Source organism: Cardiocondyla obscurior, linkage group LG13 (genome assembly GCF_019399895.1).
Source record: "Cardiocondyla obscurior isolate alpha-2009 linkage group LG13, Cobs3.1, whole genome shotgun sequence".
NCBI classification, from domain to species: Eukaryota; Metazoa; Arthropoda; class Insecta; order Hymenoptera; family Formicidae; genus Cardiocondyla; species Cardiocondyla obscurior.
The window spans coordinates 3,070,356-3,085,719 of NC_091876.1; the positions used below are offsets into that span (position 1 = coordinate 3,070,356).

Here is a 15,364-nt window from a genome sequence, read left to right on the forward strand (position 1 = left end):
GTTTATCGTAAAAACAATTAATTATTCACCCAGACAGGCGATCCGCTCAATTGGCAGCGGTCCGGCTTGCCGATCGGCGCGTCGCGTCATTATCGCGAAAACGCCGGATGCGCATCGCCCGCCCGCATCGTAAATGCATCGACGTTTACGTACTGCATGCTGAAACGTTCGAAATTTCCTACGGAGAACCGTCGCGCCCGCATTTCATCGGCGCACGCGAGCGGGTAATCGAGTCGCGGTTTATAAAATAAATACGCCGCGAATCAGGCGCGAAGTAAACGCGAGGCGGATTTCAGATGAAATCCCGGTCCGGCGATAACGTTGGATTTAAAAAAAAAAACGACACGCGGGACTTCCTCTCGCGGCGGGTATATTTCAAGACGGTGGGCACGTCGCGGCGCACGTCATTCGAGAGCGAAGAGGATACGACGCCGCCGGCGGACACATCGGGTGAATTTAAAATTAATGAAAAGACCACACAGTACATGAGGAGTAACTTAATTACCCTGAAGCTGATGGCCCCGTTGCAATTAACGTCGAAGGCCTTGAACACGTAGTGGGCGTAGAGACTGGAGTCTGCAATTCGCATGAGGGGTGGCCATTAACTAATTACGCAAAAACGTGGGCTGTTATTTAATTGGAACTCACTGCCATGCGGGAAGAATTTCGCGTAAATGTCCTTGAACGAGTCCTCGTGCACTACTCCCTCGGGACACTCCTGGAAAAAGAGGAAGGAAGAAGAGGCCATGAAAAATGATGATACTCGGTTCCGCGCGGGCTTTATCAGGCCCGAGATTAAACGGCGCTTCGTGCGCCGTATATCTATATACTCGCCGGTGACCATTAACTCGGACGAGCGATGCTATTCCGCGCCTTGAAAATGTGCACGCGGCGAGAGCACCGGGCGCATCCGTTTTTTCCGTCAATGACGGAATAGCATTGCTCGCCTTAATGCCGAGCAAGTCGACCGCACCGACGCGGGCTGATCGAAATCAATTGCACAGATAACTGTTTTTATCGATTCGCAGCGCTCTCGTTGTATACCTCGCCCGTAGAGGAAACGGCGAACCGAAGCAGCGTATCGCGAATCATCTTTACGGGACACTTGGAGCGAACTACGGGTGGCGCAATCGTAACTCTCCCGCCTTTCATCTCCGTAGGGAAGGCGGATGTAGACAATGAGGATCCCGCACGCGATATCGCGAAACGTCGTAGCCGCTTACAGGTAAAGCGCGTAAAACAAGAATATGCGGAAATTCTCGCGTCGCGCGAACGTACCCTTATCTCGCGGCGCCGTATATTCCATGCGATCGTATATCGGGCTTTCACGTGTGGGCGCAAATCGAGTTCGCGCGAATGCAATAAAGGGGAGTCGGGTCGCATCCCTTTTAAAGCGGCTCAACTTCGGCGACGCGAGATATCCGCGGGAAAGAAATACACGCTTCGAGGTAGCGCCGACACGAATCGTTCGGTAAGTACCCGAGCGTTTATCCTGGTGAACTGGGGGAACTCGTAGGTGCTCGCCGGAGACCTCGCCGATACCTCGGGAGCGGGAACGGACGCTGCGAGCGGAGGATGCCTCTTGGGACGACGGCGTAATCCCCGATTTAAAGACTCTCGCGCTCCGCGCCATAGTCTCGGCCTGGAGGGATAATCCTATTCTGGAGGATCTGCCGACGTGCGCCGACAGAGACGTGTTGCTGGAAACCCTGCCGACCGATCTACCCTTTGAGCTGACGGTATCGAGAATCAAGGATGAGTTTTATTGGGAGCGCGCGGCCAAGGACAGGTAAAACGGAGAATCTATTGATTCTCGATTACGGCAGGTATTATAATGGCGTAAGAAATAGCGTACCGCCGTACCATGTAATAGCGTACCGTCGAAAAAAATTCCTATCGCAAACTTTTACCTCGAAGAGCACGAATCAATTTGGCAAATAACAGCCGGCTTTATTCGGCGGTAATTTAATTTTGATTACCTACTTTATTCCAGTCTATTTAATTGATCGACTCTGATTTAACTGAAGTAGACTCGTACCTTTCGGTAATTTCCAGCTTCCATTTTATCGCCGGGGGAAAAATATTTTTGCCCATAAAGGCCGTATTTACCCGTTGAAACGTGCGTTTTATCGTGTTAATAGACCCGCAATTAGCTGCGGGTGCTTTTGAAAAAGAGTAATCAAGCGGTGCTTGCTGATAAAAAGCGTTCGTCAAAGTGATTTGCGCGCAAGTAAGTACGATTTCATTTCTATTATCGCAGGTGGGAACGTAACGATCCGGGTGAGCATGGTGGTTCATGGCGGCGATTATATTGCGAGCGTCACGTAGCCGAGTACCTGGAAACTTTGGAAGCGAGCTACTTCGAGCCCCAGAGAGAAGAATGCGAGAAGCTGATGAGCCTCGTGAAGAACGACGTACACGTCATAAGACTTCGTTCTCTCGTGCCAACCAAGTAAGGCATAAATTAGCATACTAATTACTTTTTATGCAAAATAATTAACTGGGACAAATCGAAGTAACTTATACTCGGTTAAGAGAGAAAACCCTAACTCCTCTTTTTTTTTCTTTTACGGCGAAGCAACGTTCGTGTGATCGACGAGCGGTCGTGAGAAAATGAAAAAAGAATTTCCCTTTTTTAATTAATTACAATTATTCTGATATATTTTTTGATATCTTAAAACGTTCGCTAGCGTTCGAACCTTTTGCGCCGCGCAGAAGCCCGCGGTATTTATGCGCGGCGGAACACTCGGAAAATTATTATTAGAGCCGGTCAGCTTGTCGGCTAAAACCGTAAGTGCTTGCACTTGAAGATCTAAGGAGTGCGATGGACTCGCGGCGTAAATACCACACGAAAGCGTGGCGGCCGATTCTATAATTGGCCGGGGTATCTAGGAGGCCAATTATAATCACGGACGTTGGAAAATCGTGAATATCGAGCTTCAGGCGGACGCCTCACCTCGGCCAATTGACGATGTTACCTTCATTCTCACCTTTATGCTAAATTTACATTTACGCGTCATCCGCATTATGCGATCATTGAAGAGAACGACTCGCGCAACTTTGCCAAGCTTACCGAAATCGACGGCAGTCAACTACACTTGCGAGCGAATAAACTTGTTAATGCATTAAGGATTCTAATTATACACAAGCAACGGGTAATGTGCACACACACACACACGCTGTGGCTGTGCAACCGGTTAAGTTTTAGATCCTGCGAGCTGCAAATTTTCATAAAAGTGTGATGGTATATTTCGCTTATTTTTCGGACCACGAATTTTAAACTTCAAAATTTTATTTTGCGCCGAATAGTACTTTTAGATAAAACATTGATCCCAGTAAAATTTCTAGATGAGCATAGGCACGGTTTCTGAAATATACTGAGAGATGAAAGTCGTGGATTATAAGAAACCATCACTTTCATCCTTTTATATTTCCGGAACCGTGTCTATGCCCGTCTTAAAATAAGCAAAAAAAAAAAGCAGGTCTTTTTGCCATTACTCTTTCAACAATCGGGGCCAAGTAAATTAATGCACGTGACAGCCGAAGCTGGTCGTAAACAAGGCTCTGCGCGTAGTAATTACAATATATTTGCAAAATAAAAAAAGAAAGAAAAAGAAAAATTTACAATCCCAGCTTGCCTCATGCAATTTTGCATGTGAATAAACACGTAAAATTTTTGGAATGTGCTCGAAAAGTGTTAATACACCCTTTATGAACACATACACGCGAGAGAAATTGTTAGCGTCGTCGCGCCGTGCCGTTCCAGTTTTCATTTCATTTCCAGTTTTTAAAGCCGCATTATAAAATGTTGTTGAGAATGAAGGCGCTGTTTAAAAAGTAAAGAAGCAAATTTACATAGTTACGGCTGCAGAGTCGGCAGGGTGGAGATGGTTACTGCCGTTGTAATGAAATTGGAATAGGTAAACGTGAGGACGTGAAAAAGAGTTCCGCGATCACGTTTGCAAAACTAATCTCGGGGAGAACAAGCGAAACGCCCGGTCGTATTGTTCTCTCCCTCTCTCAAAAAAAAAAGTAATAAAAAAAAAAATTAATTAACTTCCGCAATTTTTGCCGTATTATCAACGCGAGTGAATTATCGCACAGCGCGGTAATAAAGGTTCTATAAAAAAATTTTCAATTCTTTATAAGTAAAAGCTTAGATACATAATATACTTATGTATATAAAGAAGTTCTCCACTTTAAAGATAAAAATAACAGAAAATCGTTATTTTTATGTATTTTAAATCGCTTTACGGCATCCGCTCGTACGGAGGCCGCTGTTTGCGAATTACAATTTAAATTCCTAGAGAGTAAACGCTCCCAGCTAATTAGCAAACACGTAAACTCCCGGTGTTATCTTTTAATGTACGGAAGCGGATTTTATTATTCGGAATTCCACTCCGTATATCAATCTAGCGCATACGACTCGGCATATATCTAACAGTTAATATGGCTCAGCGCGTGTACGCGTTCTTCAATTATTCACGGCGGCTAGCATGCAACTAGGCCTCTACATACGAGGTGTAGTTTGTGCAACGTAATCCATCGTCCAATATTGATCAGAGCCGCGACTCACTCAAATACATTAACTGTTTCACGGATAAACCATTAAGTAACTCCAACTCATTTTTTTTTACACGGCACTCGTACACGATTTTTACGATACGCTTTCGAATATTAAATTCTTTTTTCCGCGCGTAAAAAAAAAAAAAATTGTTATTTCGCTCGCCGTACTGTTGATTGATAGCAGATATATTTAAAAATCGCGATAGATAAGAATATATATGTGTGCAAACACACAGAATAAATGAAAAGTTCACGAAATAAAGATTTAAATCGTCATATTCGCGATATTTATTCCAGAAGTAAAATGCAATTGAAATAGAAATTAATTTCTAATTATTAAACTTCTGCGATCGTATAAACGACTTTGATTAAATTTCCCGTTGATTCTATTAGTATTACGCTCCGTTTACCGAAGAACGCTTTGCGTTTCGTTTATAAGTATAAATATATTTCCACCGAGTGTTTCTTTTGATGCCTAGCTAATCGATAGTGTTGCATAAAAAAAAAAAGTCAGCCGATAAAATTGCGATTCTGATATCCGCGATGCGACTTTTCAGAAAGCAAGCCGAACGAGCTAACGCGGAAAGCAACGAGATCGCCCCGGAGGACGACGTCGTGCATCACGTCCCCCTGGCAATTATACTTCCGCAATTTCCGCATCTCGCTGAAATTTATCTCAACTTCGGTATGATCTACATGAACGACGGTTTCGAGTGGCGGGACTTCGAGTGAGTTGCTAATTCAGCGAGCGCGACGATGATGAAGATCGGCCACCGTTAAACGACTGATAAAACATTCATCGTCCAGGTTCTCCCTGGAGGATTGCTTGAGTCTGGGAGAAGGAATTAAAGCCAGCCCGAAGCTGAGGAAAATCAGTTTAACCCGGAGCAACCTGGATCAGCCCCGAGTCGCTGCCATTCTTCAGGGGATGGCGTCGGACAATAACGTTAGTAGATCTATCCGTTATACGAGTGACGCGCCGAAGCCAATTCGAAGCCGAGGGTCTTGCGGACGTCGCTCGGTTTAATGAATCTTATCGCACGTCCCACGCAATATTACCGCAATTACTCCGCATGCAGATCGAGGAGCTGGACCTGTCGCATTGCAAATTGATGGACACCGGCGCGCACGCGGTGGGCGAGCTTCTCTCGATGCACCGGAAACTGAGAACACTGCGTCTGGCCAACAACGATATAGGACCGAGCGGGGTCGCCGGTATCGTTCACGGATTAATAAAAGCAAGCGCGACTGCACTGAAAAATTTAGACTTCCGACTAAATCCTCTGCGGAGCGAGGGACTCGAGCACGTGTGCGCCCGTAAGTGTTTAAATGTCACAGTATTTTAGGTTCCGATCCTAGACAATTAAAATTAGCGGCGAATAAATAATTTTATAAGCCGCTCCGTTCCGCGGTTCCTCGATTTAAAATGCTACGTGACGGCAAATAATTCTTTGTTTATTCGTAAAAATGTAACGCCACTTCGGGGATTATCCGCCGGCATTTTCTACGGAATTCAGTGCCCGAGTAATAGAAAGCTCGTCGTGGGTAAATTGAAATTTAATGTTGCGTAAGGTACTACTTTATTCCAGTACCCAGGTATACAGATGCGTTGCATTCTCACGAATAATGAAAATATCGCGGATTCCGTATTCTAGCACCCATTTTCTCTTCTTCGACAATCTAATAAATTTATCAAGGTACATATGTAGGACAAGAGATCAAAGATAACGTCGACTTTCAAAATTTATATTCCCTACATTTCCTACGCAACGTTCACACTGATAAATCTCTAAATAATAAATTCAAACGAAACATAGATAAACGAAAAAAAAAGGGGAAAAAAAATAATAGAAAATATTGAAATGTATTTTTAGTAATAACACCGCCGCGCTCGTTTTGCCTAAAATATTAACAATTTCGTATCGCTGGATACGGCGTACGTAAAAAATATTGTACGGGACTAAAAAATTCAGAGTAAAAAGATACGTCATTAATTTAAATGCTACTTAAAAACGTCGCATGTCGTTTAATTGTCCCGGCCGCGGGCTAAGTGAACGAACATAGTACTTGACCTCGCCGCGCTGCTCATTGCCGACTTTTAAAAATTGTATGCAATTCCATATAATCTCGAAATTAGCATGAAGGTAGAAGGTGGGGGTGTAATCGCGAGTCGAAAGTGTAGCATAAGCTGCACGCTGAATTATTTAAATAAATGCAAGCTGAATAGGAGAACGTGGCATGCGCGTGCATATAAATCGTATGTTACGGCACACGGCGAACGTGACCGAAACTCCAATATAAAAATGCATGGAGGAGCAATAACACCTATTACAGAAACAAAATCACTACCGCAGCTTCTCGTGAATATCATTTTGGCCGTGCGCACGTGCTCATTAAAAAATAATGGCTTCAATTTTACATATATGAATACCAATTTAAAGAAAAAAAAGAGAAATTGCTTGATAATCTTTTTAACTTATCGTTTTTTTTTCTTTGCTTTTAGTTTTAATAAGGAACAAAACTCTGGAAACGTTAAACATCAGCGGCTGCGAATTAGGCCCGGAAGACGGTATTGCGCTGGCCGGTGTGCTTTCTTCCAGTTGCGTGGAGCTTGAAGTCTTATCTCTCGACGTATCGAACAACGATTTTGGATTTACTGGTATTAATAACAGAGAATTAGTACTCTACCGCATCCGTTTTCCTTCAAGAATATTTTTACTCTTGATACTGCTTAAGCAAGAGTAAAAGACGAAGAGAGAAAAATAGTTAAATCACGAATAAGTTAAAATAATTGCACGAGAGAAATAACGCTTGGGTTGCGCTCGGAAAGTCGTTAAATAGCACGAGTTATTCTCACTGTTCCAGAATCGTTATGCAATTATTACAATGATTTCGATTGCAGCGGCTCCAGAGGGATTTCTACCCGCGTTAAAATCGGTGATAAAATTTGTTCCAGCTGGAGAGGCATTCGAGGCTGCCGTAGGCTCATGCCCGTATATCATCCATTTGGACAATCGGATGTGCAATTTCTCGAACGAATCGGAGTGTTCGATCACTGAAAACACATACAGGTGAGGCTCGTGATTATTGTCTCATTTTCTTTTTCTTATTTTTTTTTTTTTTAATTATTTTTTTCCCCTTTTTCAATTTGCTTAACTTTCAAGCAACCCACTTTTCTTTAACGTACGACATTTTTCACGTTTACCTCGATCGCGCTTTTATTTCTACGTATATGCACGTAGCTGAGCGACGTGTTCAAGATAATATCGTAAACTTAATAAAATCCACGAAAAGCAAAATGACCAAAATGTCATATGGCGCGCAACCTGCCGAGGATCTATAAATTTCCATCGTGTTCCATAATGCTCCGACTTTATTGGCGACTTTATGCTAACTTCCACATTCGGTCCGTATGCTCGCTCGTACGTACGTCACGATTTATTAAGATAGGCAAGAGGATCGTTACGCTCCCCCGGGAGAGCTTGCGATTTTCATCGCGGCATAATTTTCCACCTTCGATTCTCCACGCTTTACAAATTTATATTAATTCCTCTTGTTTTATTCTCCGCGCGATTCGTTTAAATTCATACGTCTCGTTTAATCCAATCGAACGGCACTCGGCGTTGATGTGTCGCTGAAGAGAACAGTATATCAAAGTATTCCGTATTATATTTTGTTTTCGCTCGGCGAAACTTGCGGAGGAGACGTGGCGTGATAATTTCTCTGACATTTCGATTGCCTTTTTAAGTCAACGCCGTCGCGAGATAACTGCTAGGCACCTAGGTCGCTCGCAGCCGTTTGCAAACCTCATTACGCCCGAAAGGACAACACGATCGCCGTCGGAGTGGAATAGGTTGTCAACTCTGGATGCAAGCAGTTCGATGAAGGCGACGAATCTTCTCGCGCTTGGCTGCACGCCAAGTCGTTCGCCAAGAGACAGCCGGTTTTTTTTCTTTTTTTTTTTTCTCTTGATAAGCGATAATCCGTCGCATCGTTAATCCGCGCTTTTGAATCGCGATCGATTGATTTTACCGTGGCCGAAAATCACGTGAGATTAGCAGATCGTTCGGCTGTAAGGGAAGAGGAAAGGAGCGTGTTCTTGTCGTTAAACTCGATTATTACACGTCTATTTAGCGCACCTTGCTTCCAACCCGGTGCTAATTTAGTCAATCGATTTATCCGTTTTTCCCTCTTTTTTTCCATTTTTTTTTTTTTTAAGGAACGCACACGCGGTTATCCTGCCACCCCTCCTCTTTATCTCTCTCCCTACCGTTGATCGTGTCTTCCATGCACCTTTGACCTATTGATGCCGTTGTTAACATACTGCGTAATATAAGCGCATATCAAGGATTCCCCTCTTGTGAACGCCGAGAACCGAGTGCACTGATTGATACGAGACGCGTACACGGCAATCGTTTGCTACTGACGAAAATTCAGCATGCACGGGGAAATTTAATATCTAAAGAAGCTCGAGCTTAACATCTTCCAACATGAACGTACATATTCTTTTCAACCGACGTGTACTTTACGTACATAAAAAAAAATTAAAAAGGAAAAAAAAACAGAATATACTTTTCAGTACGTATCTCGTCGTGATGTCAAGTCTGTTTAATTCAAGTTTGATTTATTCTAAATTAATGGCAAGTAAGTATCAGCGAGTAATTAACGGGAGTGACGTCTTCGTTCAAAAATAAAACGCGAGCCTAAGGATGTAATAAAGAAATCAATTTTCTTTTTTTTCTCGTTATCAATATCGCGCTTCGACATATTACGCTCACACGTTTCTATAATCACGAAACCCTTTTCCTCTTCGGCGTATTGTGCAGTTTATCTCTTCTAGTGGGCGCATTTTCCAATTTATTTTATCGCGGTGAGTTATTGCCGCGCGGTTACGTTATAAATGTCTGGCACGCTATGTTTACGCAGGAATAAACAAAATGTGAAAAAGGAGCAGGATAAGACAGCGGTCCCCCGAAGCGGTAATGTCTATAATTCACCTACCGCCAAGAGTCTGCAACAATAGCGGAAGTTTGCCCGTCATTTTCAGCGCCCGAAGATACCGTTCTAGGTTTCACTGGCAGACAAATCGATGCCGGTAAGAGTTATTACACTACTTTCTTTATCGAGTCACTATTTTTATTGCGTTATCCTTAATCCATGCATGAACTCGGCGCGCAAGTGCCTCTGTCATTTGTTAGAAGACGGGCTCACTAGATCGTGGACAAAATTCGAGACAAGTGAGGCGATCCAGAAAAGTGTTTACTAGTAAAAATTTTGGATAATAAAACGAAGACGATGGGTACGAATCCAGGAACACCGCCAACTCCGGCTCTAATCAATAAACCCTCTTCTGTTCGAAGTTCGATGCAACTTCTTAAGAAATAAATGTCCGGAACAAATATACAGTTTTGTAGTTTCGCTGCGTATATCTCTCGCGCTGTACTTATCTACTTATTTTATTTAATAAAAAGGAATAAAAATAAAGAATAAAAAAATTGTATTGCGAATGAAAATGTATCGATTGTGGAAAATTTTTTCTGGTAACAACTGGGAGTTTGAAAATATGTGACGATAATGCAAATGTCACGCCAGCGTGCCAGATACACGACTTGATACAACGACGAGCGTGACGTGAACTTGTGTATATTTGCGATAATGCGTCCTTTATTGCGTGCACGCGAAGACTGCACATTGTGAAATCGGCATTGTGCCGGACTATCCTGAATAATATCTGCGTTATCATTGTACAGAGTTGCAATAACAATTTCTGTACGTGCACTCTCGACAAGCGCGCGTTCGCGGGAACAATCACACCTGGCCGTGCATACGCAGATAATGAACGAGCACCGGCAAAAAAAAAAAAAAGAAAAGAAAAAAGTACGCGCTCGGCCGAAGTTACGGAGCGCGTACATGGAAATTCCTCGCGACCGCGATTCGCGTTCGAGCTCGCAAAAATTCCGAGAGCTGTACGGTATCACCCAATTCGGAAAGCGGTTTCCTCGGGACGGCTCGAATACTCCCTGCGGTGACTTTTAAACCAATTCTGGAAACAAAGCCCGAGCGCTAGGTGACTAAAACAGCAGCGGTGTTCCGGTTCAAGTGAAGCTCGCGTGTGAATCGACTGGAATCAATATTAGCGTTTCCCGCGACTTGCGGCTTTTATTTTCGACCTCCGTCGTTCTTCAACAATTGCATGTCCGGCGAAAAAAAAAAAGAAAAAAAAAAGTTCTCTGTTCTTGCATCCCTTTACATCGTTCTCTCTCTTTTTCTCTCTCTCTCTCTCTCTTCTCCTTTCGCTCATCGAACCATTTATTTCATTTACCACATGTGTATAGGCGCATACGAATATTTATTCATGAATGAGTGATCTCATCTAGTTTGGCACGGCCTAGTTGTCGCCACGAACCACGCGGTGTATTGAATCTCGAGGATGCCATTGATCACTGCACATTTCGATCCATTTTGCCGATCGCGATTGCATTTACATTCACCACGCTATACCTTTCCTTCCCTCGCGCTAAGTCGCAATTGAACGCAGCAAGAACCGCTTCGCCAGTTCGCTCGGCAAAAATTCCGCCCGATAACATTTTCCAGCCATTTTAAACGATGAATAAAATTCAAATGAGATAAACGATATCGAGCGGGGCTCGGTGCGCGCCTCGCGTAATATTTCCAATTAATGAGATGCCCTTTTTACGCGATCGGAAAAGATTTCGCGACGGCGACCGTCCGCGTACTCGGTTAATTGGATGTCGGACTCGAGATCGGGAAAACTCGTCGAAGTCAAAGAGGTGCGACAATCAGGCTACAACGCGTTGTTAACCGCGATGTAACAAACGCCCGGGCGTGTTCTCTCTTTTTCTCTCTCTTTCTCTCTCCTAGTCGATATCGGCGTCCGCATGCGAAATAGTATTTAAAGCACGGCCTCGCCTAGTACTACGACGATGTATTTCGTGTATATTTCACACAGGCCCAAAAATAAAGTTCCCGCCCGTGGTTGCGGTCTCCTGGGAACCTGAGGGCCTACTCCCGGCTAGTACACCAGATACGGTTGGTTTACTTCCGCGGCCTCGTGGCTCCGTCGACTCCTTGCCTTCCGACTCCGGCAATCTGGCCGAGATACTGAAGTGTCTGGGGAAATCCCTTGTTTAAACAACTGCGAGAGAGAAATTTTCCTGCCTGTTCCCACGGGAGACTACGGGAAACGACACTTTCAACCCCGTCGATCTTGGTTTCCTCGCATTTGGGAAATTGAAGACACCTACGCGGATAGGTCGGCGATCGAAGTGATTTTAAAAGATTTTCCTGGACGCTTCGGGTTTTATTCGGCGTTTTGAATTATCGGATTGCTCGAGTGTTAGAAAAAAAAATTCTTTTTTTTTTTTTTAACCGCCACGCTCGCCCCGTATAAAAACAATTTAATCTGTTAAAATAACTCGTCTATTAAAAGAGATTTGTTCTGTTAAAAATAGTCTTCTACGCAGACTCGGGTGATTCATGGGAGAGATCTGAGAAAGATCGGTACAATCAATATATGTCAATGGGAACATTTGCAAAATAAATTTCGAGTTTGAAAGAAAATATTCAAACCGGCGCCAGCGACTTCCGTAGAAAATATATGTTTCGGGAAAAAAAAAAAGAAAAAAAAAATCACGTTTATTAAATCGCGATACGTTCGCCACTAGTGTTTATACGCCGTATTGAAATGTACCGATGTTCGCCCGCGAGTTTAGCATTCGCTTATGAAAGTCATACAAACACCGCCTAAAATTAAACGCCAGCGTGGTGCCAACGTTAAATCTGATAAACGTTTGGCAAACGAGCTGCTAAGCGTTAGAAGCAACGAAAGCGATACCGTTCCTTATCGCAAGGCGGTAGATAATATTCGCGCGCAAAAACGTCATCCCTCAAGAATTATTAGCCGAGTTTCATGACGCGGAACGGCAGCAGGAGCCTTGTCGAGGCTTTATCGCGAGTACGTGTACCAGGAAACAACGTGCATGTATATACCCGCGAAACGTACATGCGAATTTAATAGCCGGTCGAATCGCAAATTTAACAAAATTTGCACAACGTTTCCCGGTACTTCGAACAGCTGTTTTATATCGAATCGATACACGCTCTGCATCCCATGCGACTCCCTCCCTCCCCGGAAGGGGGGTTGCTATCGCGTGCCGATGATATCGGTATTTTACAGCGAACGTTAATCCCCGCGACGCGCCGTTCAATTTCCTTACCATGTAAAATACGTATGTGCACAATGTAATTTGGAGTAATAGCTAAACGCCCGCCTTGTGATCGATACAGCCTGCCCCGACTATTAATTACCCGCTGCAAGAACAAAGATTGAAACCGACGTGATTTCCGACACGTCGGTCGTCAGCCTCGAATGCTGTATGTAATTTTGACATTTTCATCGCTAAGTGCAAGCACGCTTCGTACCTCGGCCGCGAATGATCGCGAGGTAATTACGGGTGGCGTCGGTCGATTGGAGATAAATGAAATATTCGGGAATCGGGGATGAAGCCTGAGTAAAATTCGAAAAAAAGCTCCAGAATTACATTTATTGGATTATAAATAATTGACGTTACAAGCAAGTGGTTCGGAATATCGAAGAAATAAATGTCGGCGCGAGAAAATATGTCGGTGTCGTCGTACGGTCCGGTCGGACGGGCGATATAGGCAATATCAGAAATGTTATGCTGGTCGTGCCATGCCGATGAGCAACAAAACCGATGTCCACTCGTCGCCGGTCACGTCCGAAAGAAAATGGAGAAAAATAAAACCGAGGGGGAGAGAGGCTCTTGTATGCGGTTGACGCGTGACGGATGCTGGACCACTGGTCTAAATAAATATCGCGATAAACAGGCGAAACCTCAGCTGAATGAACGGTTAAACTTGTCTATCGTCCGTGATCGAAGGACAAGCGTATCATCACACCGCCACCAGGAGGTGGGGCACATCAGTGACGTCACGAACGGAGGAGAGGAGGGATCGATACAGCTCAGCATCCACCCTTCCTCTCCTTCTTACTCCCTCGCTCGCTCGCCTCTTTCTATCTCTCTCTCTCACCCTGTCCTCTCTACCTTTCTCCGTTTTCATCCCTCCGTCTGTCTCTCTATCTCTCTCTCCACGTCTCTATCTTCCTTTTCTTCACTGATCTTGCCCTTCCTACTTGACTCGCTACCTCTCTCGCTCTCCTCTATTCATCACCTCCAGAAATATCCTCCACCATTCTCTTTCGCTCTTTCACCCCCTCGACTACCTGATGACCCTTTGCTGCTACACATCTCCATTTTCTTTGTCTCTCTCTCTCTGTTTAACATTAATTTTTTTTTCTCCGTGCCTTTCCCTTTTTTTCTTATCGTTTCCTCTTCACCTCGTCATCCGCCGTCTGAGTTCCCGACAGACTAATAATTTTTTTTTTCTTCTTTTTCTTTTCTTTTTCCTCCCTTCCCGATTTCTGTAGGTGCTCTCAAAGTTTACGTTGGTGAAGGGCCGCATATCAAGCATACTTCCTTGTCCTCTTTCCTCCCAACGTTCTTCTTCGGTTCGAAAACAGACGCTGACAAGAACTCCCTTGGGCACTCAATGTTTATTCCAACATTCGTGCTACAACCCGGAACTACATAAACATGGACCGTTGTTCATTATCCGCGCGGTTAATTAGGCGAGTAAATGCAAATCTTGTAACTGTTTTAGTTAAATTATTAATTTTATGAATATTAACATCCTTTTACGAGAGTTGTCATTAGTGAGAGGCATTAGTGTAAAAGTACAAATAGAGACTTGCGGATGTCGACTGCTAATAGTAGCGCATAACAATATATACGCCAATTAGATAAAGCAGCATACTTAGCTAATTATATTCTAGGAATTATAATAATTTATCACAGTTAAAAATATATTTAATACGGAATAATGTATTTTATCTGCTAATTGCTCTTCTTTTTGCGCCGGCTATTATCGTCCATCTCGCGTTTTTCCTCGATTTATTTATCGTCAGTCTCGCTGGATTTCTATTTGAATTCGAATTTAACTTTCGCGAAAGTCTGCGACCGGTTTATGTTAACTTAGAACTTTACGTCACCGTTAGTTGTTAGCAACGACAGATATTTACTTTGCAACTATATCGCGCCGCAAAATGTGGAAATTTAACGACGATCAACGGCACATGCATAAAGCAATTAACGAAACAATTCGCTCTAATTACATCGAGACCAATAATGAATTTAATTGCGTTCGATTCGAATATATTCCGGTAATGAAATCGAATATAATTGCAGACTCCCGTCGAGGAATTCTTATGGACGTAAACAAAAACCAAAATTGCAATTAAACCCAGCCACAAATTCTCTTCGATAATATAACGATTTCTCTTTCCGTAAACGTGGTGCGCATCCTTTATAAATGTGGAATAAAAGATAAGTTTACTTTTTAATTACTGAAAGTGTCTGACGTTAAAACGAAACAATTATTACGTGAGTTGGTATATCAATTAGACGCTATTTCATTTTTTTTTCCTCTCCTTTCTTTTTCCGAGTACCACTCTCGTCGTGTAATAATTCTATTTGCAGAGACAGAGTAATTTACAGAGAGTAGTTATCAGCCATGAATATATGTGCGCGTTTAAGATTCAATTTCGCAGGACGAAGAAGCGCCATATCGCGTCGTGTTCGGATCCGAGGGTCCGACTGGGGTAGGCTTTGCACGCTCATGCATAAAACCACGTATCGCAAGTGGCCCTTACACGGCCTGTAATTACGGCCTCATTATCCCGGACCGGCGTTGAATCTGT

At 43.5% G+C, this 15,364-nt stretch overlaps 2 protein-coding genes across 3 annotated transcripts in view; one reads left to right on the top strand and one right to left on the bottom strand.

Annotated features, from left to right (window-relative positions):
* Positions 1-15,364, bottom strand: part of LOC139107660 (A-type potassium channel modulatory protein KCNIP1) — a 35,612-nt gene that overhangs the window by 6,830 nt on the left and 13,418 nt on the right. For both annotated transcript variants that reach the window (XM_070665439.1, XM_070665438.1), the window contains exons 3-4: positions 649-718; positions 506-576 (exon numbers count right to left, since the gene is read on the bottom strand). In XM_070665439.1, coding sequence (XP_070521540.1) covers positions 506-576; positions 649-718 — 141 coding nt within the window. The remainder of the gene's footprint in view (positions 1-505; positions 577-648; positions 719-15,364) is intronic.
* On the top strand, positions 1,506-10,158 carry LOC139107717 (dynein regulatory complex subunit 5; the record flags this gene model as incomplete). The annotated part of the gene is given in 9 exon segments (XM_070665531.1): positions 1,506-1,789; positions 2,261-2,452; positions 5,124-5,294; positions 5,374-5,512; positions 5,646-5,883; positions 7,070-7,225; positions 7,523-7,637; positions 9,493-9,584; positions 9,587-10,158. Coding segments are annotated over 9 exon segments (1,521 nt in total), but the record flags the coding sequence as incomplete, so codon positions are not given.